General features: G+C 36.9%; 1 protein-coding gene across 1 annotated transcript in view; it reads left to right on the top strand.

Moving 5' to 3' along the window:
- Window positions 1-223: 223 nt before the first annotated feature.
- Window positions 224-8,078, top strand: part of LOC119839155 (DDB1- and CUL4-associated factor 12) — a 10,209-nt gene continuing 2,354 nt past the window's right edge. Inside the window, exons 1-10 of the mRNA XM_038365358.1 lie at window positions 224-622; window positions 1,182-1,338; window positions 2,700-2,852; window positions 3,328-3,449; window positions 4,481-4,580; window positions 5,375-5,528; window positions 6,436-6,593; window positions 6,942-7,098; window positions 7,569-7,666; window positions 8,055-8,076. Of these exons, the coding sequence (XP_038221286.1) occupies window positions 525-622; window positions 1,182-1,338; window positions 2,700-2,852; window positions 3,328-3,449; window positions 4,481-4,580; window positions 5,375-5,528; window positions 6,436-6,593; window positions 6,942-7,098; window positions 7,569-7,666; window positions 8,055-8,076 (1,219 nt within the window). The 5' untranslated portion in view covers window positions 224-524. The remainder of the gene's footprint in view (window positions 623-1,181; window positions 1,339-2,699; window positions 2,853-3,327; window positions 3,450-4,480; window positions 4,581-5,374; window positions 5,529-6,435; window positions 6,594-6,941; window positions 7,099-7,568; window positions 7,667-8,054; window positions 8,077-8,078) is intronic.

Below are 8,078 nucleotides of genomic sequence, written 5' to 3'. Positions count from 1 at the left end.
TTCAACAATAGGTGGCGCTATATTTGTTTTAACATAAAGTGTCTAAATTTTCAAAGTTTTTTTATCAAATGGAGAATTTTCTATAACAAAATTATTTGATACCATTAATTTTCATTTTATTGCATTAAACTTGATCATAAAAACCGGTTTTACCGGTTTGCAAATGACATAACTGTACTTTTTTTCAATGTATAAACATTATTGACAAATTGTTATGTTGACTTGACAATATATTCCGTGATCCGTCACCGTCATCTCATTAACTTTTGAAGCTCTAAATAAATCGGGGCGCAATTTTATAACTTAATAATCTTTCCTCGTTAAACCTTCATCGCTATGTGTTATCAATAGCGCGGACTGGTTTGGGAAAGTGCAACGTGTTAAAAGTAAAACCCGATCGCAATAATGAAACATGTCGTCGCAACCTCACTATGGATCCATGTACAACAGAACAAAACGAAAGTGACGAGTTGATCGTGTGTAAACTTAGTGTATTTTAGTTTATTTTTTAGTGTTATTCAAAAATGGCGCAGACGGTGAGACGTGCCATCGAAGGGAGATATCCCTCATGTTATATACCTAGCAGAATTAAAGAGAGAAGAGCGAAGGCAAGGGCATTGAGGTAATTAAATGTAAATAAAGCAACACTCGAGATCAATGACACGAATACGTGACCTCATATTTTTGTTACCAAACTTATCTTTGTTATAAAGATTAATTTGACCTATTTATATGGCAAACTATAGTGCTATAAGTTTTTATTGGAAATTTATGTAAACTTCTACATACAATTTTCTGTATTGAGCATAAGTTGGTGGTTGGATAACATAATTAATAAAAGAAAGCTGATTACCTGTTATCATGGTATTAGTATATATTTTAGTAGTTAAAATAAAGATATGAGATAATTTAGGCACAGTAGCTTATGTTAAAAGTAAATATATAAACTTGCTAAGTCTTAAATTTTCTGCATACTTCCAGTTTCTACATATTCTATTTACATATTTAACGTTAAGTCATTTAATAAATATAACAATAAATATCATATATAGATTTAGTTTATGAAAAGTAGTTAAACAAAAATTCTGTGAATAGTGAGTTCATTGGCATTAAATTATTTATTTTAATAAAACTTATCTTTTACATTTTATACATATCTATGTTGGTACTATTTGTTTTAGATTAGAGCAGCAACGGAAGCCTGAAAAGCCAGAAGACTTTGTCTGTTACTCTGATAGCGATAGCGAGGAAGAAACACCAGCTCAGCAGCACAAGATCCTGTCCACGTCCTACAACTTTGTGGACTATGTTCGCTCCAGGGAAATACTGGCTCCTGAGGTATGTTGCTAGAGAAAGACATCAACACCTCACCCGGACAATTGTAACAATTGTAAAAAATTGTGTGGACAGACATGCTAGATATCATAATTTTGCCTTAATCATAGTGCGCTCTGGTACTTTTGTACATCTTTATTCAGTAAATACAATATGGATATACCCATAGTTTTATCATACACCTGAGTGTTTCTAAAAGTAGTTGAAACAATTGCCTTTTCTTTATAACAATATACTTATGAGCATTAAATTTAAATGTTTGTCAAATTAAAATATACAACACACTACAGTTAAATAGTCTTTAAATTTATATTGATTAATAATGGCTTATTTTTCTGCACTAACCAAATCACAGTAGAGTAAATTCTTGTGACCAAAAATGATATACAATGATATACATATATGAAATTGGTGACGTACTAATGATATTGCTATCAATACTCAAGTTACGTTATCAAAAATCAATATCAACATAAATGACCTTTCAAAAACTGACTTTGTAATGCCCTATCAATATTTGTGGATAATTTTAAATGTATGTTTATTTTTAACAATGGATAATAGAGAATTTATTAATTATTGGTTTACATAGTCTAATATATTTGCTTGTTAATTGATAAACTTGTATACCTTTCTATACTGATATGTATTTGGTGAAATATTCAGTCACAAATAACACACAGAAAAGTTTTTATTCCGGAAAAATACCAGTGTAGTATCATAAAACTCAAAAAATTTGGTTTAAGCAGTATCATGTATATATTCTTATCAAAAGATAAATGCTCATAGCAATTCACTTCCTTACTAGATCTTTTAAGAAAAGATGACTATCACAATTGAAGCAAAATATGTAATAGACCCACTACAAAACATGATTTAAAATTTAAATTCCTAACAATAATATTACATTATTCCATTGCTTATGCAAAGTCTCATTTCTGTATGAACGAATCTATAAACACCTCTTTCATGTAAAATTAAGCCCATTTTTAACTCTGAGCTCCAAATCAGTTGCAGAAAATCATGATCAAGCAGCCAGCTGACTTTTTTATTTTACATGATAACTGCTTCCCACTCTTATCATAATTTTAAAGCCGAAGGAATTGAATAAAGAATGAATGTATGATGTGAAATACAGTCACCACAGCTCAACCCAGACATGGATCTCAACTGAAATTGGCGCCTGGCTCACAGACAACCTATTCTAAATTGGATCGCACATTATGTTTAATCATTTAAAAGGTGTTCTAATTTTGAAATACAAACGGTGCTGAACATGATTCCATTTTCAAAAATTTTAGATTTTTAATTCATTAAATTTGCCATAGAGAATTCGATTTTCAAAATTTCGTCCACCATTTCAGCCGCGTTCCGTGGACCCGTCGTACGCGACGCGGCACATGCTCACGCACGATATGTTCCGCGAGACGCCCGTCAATCTCGGCAACATGAACAAGGTGTTCTGCTCGCAGTGGCTCTCCGACCGACAGATTGTGTTCGGCACTAAGTGTAATAAGGTGAGGATCTTTTATCCATACACGAAAATAGTTAAACATCAATTTATAGCTAGTTTATGTTTAGTACACTTAACAAGGATCGGCGACAATACCATAATTTCATGAATTTATAGGTTATCCCAATTAGGTTCGCTAGGATTAAATATTTTTTCTTGTCGTCAAGAAAAAACTAAAGTCTTTTAAGTAGCTATTTTTTTACTATATAACATATCATAACTGTATCAGAGACAGTGAGGCACGTCTTGATTTTATCGTTAAAGCGCAGGTTTTAGTTGTTTTTTTCTTATAATTACCTATTATATTAATACTAGCTGACCGGGCAAACGCTATTCTGCCTTACTCTTATCATTTAGGGGTATGAACAATAGATGTTGTCCGATTCTGATCAAAATCGGTTGAGTTGGAGAAGAATTCATTGGGAACATACATCATGACACTGGATTTTTATATATATAAAGATATATTTATCGATCAGCTGATGGTGTACGACGTGCGCTCGCGCTCGCTGGACGCGATCCCGACGCTGCGGTCGCGCGCGCCGTGGCCGGGCGCCGAGCACCAGACGGGCATACACGCGCTGCAGATCAACCCGTCCAGGTTAGGCCGCTTGCGCACGGAGCGTTCGGGGACGGTTTTTTTTTTTTTTGAGAAATTTTCAATCAAATTTTTTCTATTCTCTTTTAAAAAGCATTTCAATGCTATAAAAACAAAAAATTAAATGATTTTTTTTTGTCCTGATTTGTATGACAACGAAAAATGAAAATGTCGGCATACATTATTGTCGACATACATTTTATATGTACAATTCTTTGACATGATTTTTTTAACTTCACCTGCATATTCACTCTAATAAACTCGATTTTGACCCATTTTAAACAGAAATATTTAATTCAAACGCTAGATCGATGAACATACAATGATTCAATAATTTTGTTGGGCTAACGCATAATAATATTTAATGATTTCCTTACGTATCGTATCTTCAAAGCTTCAAATCAAAGTGTAGGTTTATATTGAACTAGTTGCGCCCCGCGGTTTCGCCCGCTTAAGTCCGTATCCCGTAGTGATATTGGGATAAAATGTAAAAATAAAATGCCTATATGTTAGTCCAGTTGACCAGCTGTCTACGTACCAAATTTCATTGCAATCGGTTCAGTAGTTTTTGCGTGAAAGTGTAACAAACACAAACACATTCTTACAAACTTTCGCATTTATAATATTAAGTAGGATTTAGCATATGTATCATGTTGTTCATAAAGGTTAATCACTACCAGTTAATAGCACTGGGTATTACTGTACGCAATTACAGGCTCTCCTAGTGTAATTAAAACCTGATTGGAATTTTAATTCGCTTTATAAATATGTTTTGACTTTAGTTATGATTGTGAAAGATTTAAAACAATCTTTATAGTTTTTACCAGTGGACTTATATGGATATTTTTTGTATTGTTTGTTCGCTTTCTTATAATTTAGTTTTCTTAAATTCTATATTAAGGTTTATCCTTTTATCTGAAATTGGTACATGTTTATTGTAATTGCTTGATTAAGATCACATGTAATATGTTCTCTAGTAAAAACTAATTTGGCTGTTTGTATAATTTACTTATTTAATTACATTCTTGTTCCAGAACGTTATTAGCAACAGGCGCACGTAATTCCTGCGAGCTGGCCATCTACCGTCTGCCAACGTTAGACCCTGTGTGCGTGGGAGAAGCACATAAAGACTGGGTAAGTCAACACTTTTATATAAAAGCAGTATATAAATCAATCGTTCAGTCTGAATATATCATATTGGTGAATGGTAGTCATATTTATTTAATAACTAGCTGCACCCCGCGGTTTCACCTGTGTAAGTTCGTATCCCGTAGGAATATTGGGATAAAGAGTTGCCTATAATATGTTATTCCAGTTGTCCAGCTGTCTACATACCAAATTTCATTGCTATCGGTTCAGTAGTTTTTGCGTGAAAGAGCAACAAATTCACACATCCTTACAAACTTTCGCATTTATAATATTAGTAGGATATAGTAGGATAGTAGGAAGTAGGAAGTAGGATAATAGTTAATTATATTCTAAAAGGCAACTCTATAAATTGATTTATAATTTTGAACTTAAAAATTTAGTTAGCAATCATATAAAACAAGAATATCCGTGGTCCAAAATGTCACCTGTGTGAGTCTAATTTTGGTTTATAATGTTACCTTGCCCTGGTCAAAGGTCTGATAATCGCAGATATGTGTCGTTTCATCTCATCGAACTTGAGCAACAACAAGATTCATTAGACCAAAAATATCCTTAAATTGAGTGAAGTATGAGTTTCTTTTAAAACTGAGTTGGTGGTTCACCTGATGGTAAGCGATCACCATTGCCCATAAACATTCTCAGATTTGGTTCCTTTGTGAATGTGCTAATTGCTTCAAAGGGAAAAGGGATACGAAAAGGATTTCCTTTTAAGGACGAACACGCTTGCTTAGTAGCGTTTGGGTAATTCTGTTATATATATGTGAATGTGTCTCTTCCAGATCCTGGACATGTGCTGGCTCGACGACGAGTTCGTGGTGACCGGGTCGCGCGACTCGCGGCTGGCGCTGTGGCGCGCGCCGCCCGACGAGCCCGCGCCGCTCGCGCCGCTGCACCGCTACATCGCGCCGCACGCCGCGCGCGACTGCCGCGCCGGTACGCGCCCGCACCCCCACACCCCCACACCCCCACACCTACACCCCACTCCTACACCTGCACCCCACACCCCACTCCTACACTTGCACCCCACACCCCACTCCTACACTTGCACCCCACACCCCACTCCTACACTTGCACCCCACACCCCACTCCTACACTTGCACCCCACACCCCACACCTGCACCCGCACCCCGCTCCCCGCTCCCTGCACCCGGCACATACCCAGCCGCAACCCGTAGCTCCCATCTCGCGGCTGACGCTCTGGCGAGCCCGCCACGCACACGCGCGAATACACACAAACACAATATATTCGCACCTACACAGAGGAACAATGCACGCATCTGCCACATTTTTTCTATTAGACTGAGTAAAAAAAATCTAAATAAAGCGGCAGGAATAAAAGATATTGATTTTGATGAAAAACGTATAACTTGCGCAACCTTAGTTTAACTTTTCAACAAAATCGGCCTCGTGACTCTTTTCAGCGCTTTTTTGATATCTTATCAGTATGATAAGATATCCTACTACTATATCCTATCCTACTAATATTATAAATGCGAAAATTTGTAAGGATGTGTGTGTGTGTTTGTTGCTCTTTCACGCAAAAACTACTGAACCGATTGCAATAAAATTTGGTACGTAGACAGCTGGACAACATATAGACAAATTTTTATCCCGATAATCCTACAAGATACGGACTTACGCGGGTGAAACCGCGGGGCGCAGCAGGTTACTTATAGTTTTCTCAGAGATTTTGCCAACCTGCCGTACCCCATTGATAAATTCACCCGTATAAAACACCTAAATAATCAACTAGATAAATTTTTTTCGATAATGTAGTGGATCGTAAAGAAAAAATAACCATTTAAATACAAGCAAAAATCTGTATCACCCCGTTCCACAGGCCAGAAGGTCCGCGCGCTGACGTTCAACAAGCGGTGGCGCGAGATCGCGGCGCTCACGCTCAACGGCTACATCCACGTGTTCAGCGCCGCCACCTTCCGCCAGACGCTCTCGCGCAAGCTGCCCTCCTGCCAGGACCTCGTCTGCCTCGCCACGCAGGTCAGCTGCCGGCGTAAAAAAAAACTTGGAAAAAAAAATGGGGGGGGGGGTTCGTTCTTGATACGACTGTTCTCGTTGTGTTTGTTACTGCTAGCTAGCTGCATAACCATTGTGAGCACAGAACTGTTGTTCTTTTAACCGACTTCAAAAAGAAGGGCTGTTCTCGTTCTGAATGCTTTTGTGTACACAGAACTAATTTCAGCAACTCCAAAAAAAATCGAGGGCGTTGTCGGTACGACTGTTTTCGTTGTTTTGTTCCTCAACCCTCATAGGAGGCCTGTGTCCCAGCTGTGGGAACATGTATAGGCCGATGATGATGAAGCTTAAAGAAACCTGCTCCTGTTACAGGAAAGCGGTATATACGCGATAGGCTGCAAATCCTACACGCTGCTGTTGGACTGCCGTACCTTGCAGTCGGTTAAGAAGATAACATCCAGATACAATGGATGCGGCATCCGCTCGGCCACGTTCCGGGGCGATATGCTCACTATTGGCACGGGATTGGGTAAGTTGTAAAAAGTAAATGAAGTTATATATTTAATTTAGAAACTTCCGATACCAATTTTGCCTATATAACGCAATTCTAGACCCTATATTATAATAATAGACAGTTGGCCATTTTGTGGCCATATTGTAGAAAATGGTCACCAGTTGCCCGCTTCACTTTGAATTGAACCTATAGAAAAAATATGGACTTTGATGAAACAAAAGATTGTATTCTAACACTTAAATAAATGTGTCTAGATTAGACACACCGCCAGTATCAAATGGACTCTCGGTGATTTATAACTGGTAGAAAACCTTACACAATAGAGTTATGTCATAACTGTTCTCTATATTTTCTTATGGCCCTATTAATGATTGCCATTTAACGATTGTATTGGAACGCTTGAAGCACTTAATCGAGTTATCATACAAGATTATTATTATATAATAAAAATACATATATGGAATAAATGAAAAACTCCATTACAGGTTTACTAATGTTCTACGATCTGAGGGCTGGTAAATATCTAGAGAGCAACATTCATTCATCGAAAACGGTCACGCTCAGGGCTTCCAAAGGCTATGTGGTATGTAGTTTATTTTATTTTTATGATTATGATTGTTCTCTTTTCTTGATACAACACATGATATTGTAATTTTTATGTATTTTCCATTGTTTATTTTGTGATGTTATGTGTGAACTGCATCTCTCGACATCTCTCATCTGTGATGAAAGAATAATTAATTTTTCAAGTGGTCATAATGACCACTACATCGATTAGAAAAATTAATGGGTGTGTACACCCATTAATTTTTCTATTAAAAAAGGTCACGTGTGACGAAATACACTCACTATTCAATAAAAAAAAATGTCCAATAACGCGGTTTCGTATCCCGCCGATAGATTTTTTTTTACCTTTAATATTCCCAAAAAGAAAAAAGTGTCTGAATAAAAAGGATATACTAACGCGCCAGTTCCCCGACGAGGAGGCGGAGGGC

The sequence above is a fragment of the Zerene cesonia genome, unplaced genomic scaffold (genome assembly GCF_012273895.1).
Source record: "Zerene cesonia ecotype Mississippi unplaced genomic scaffold, Zerene_cesonia_1.1 Zces_u009, whole genome shotgun sequence".
Classification (NCBI taxonomy): Eukaryota; Metazoa; Arthropoda; class Insecta; order Lepidoptera; family Pieridae; genus Zerene; species Zerene cesonia.
Note: the sequence above shows the minus strand (reverse complement) of the source record. Positions and strands in the feature narration are given on the sequence as shown.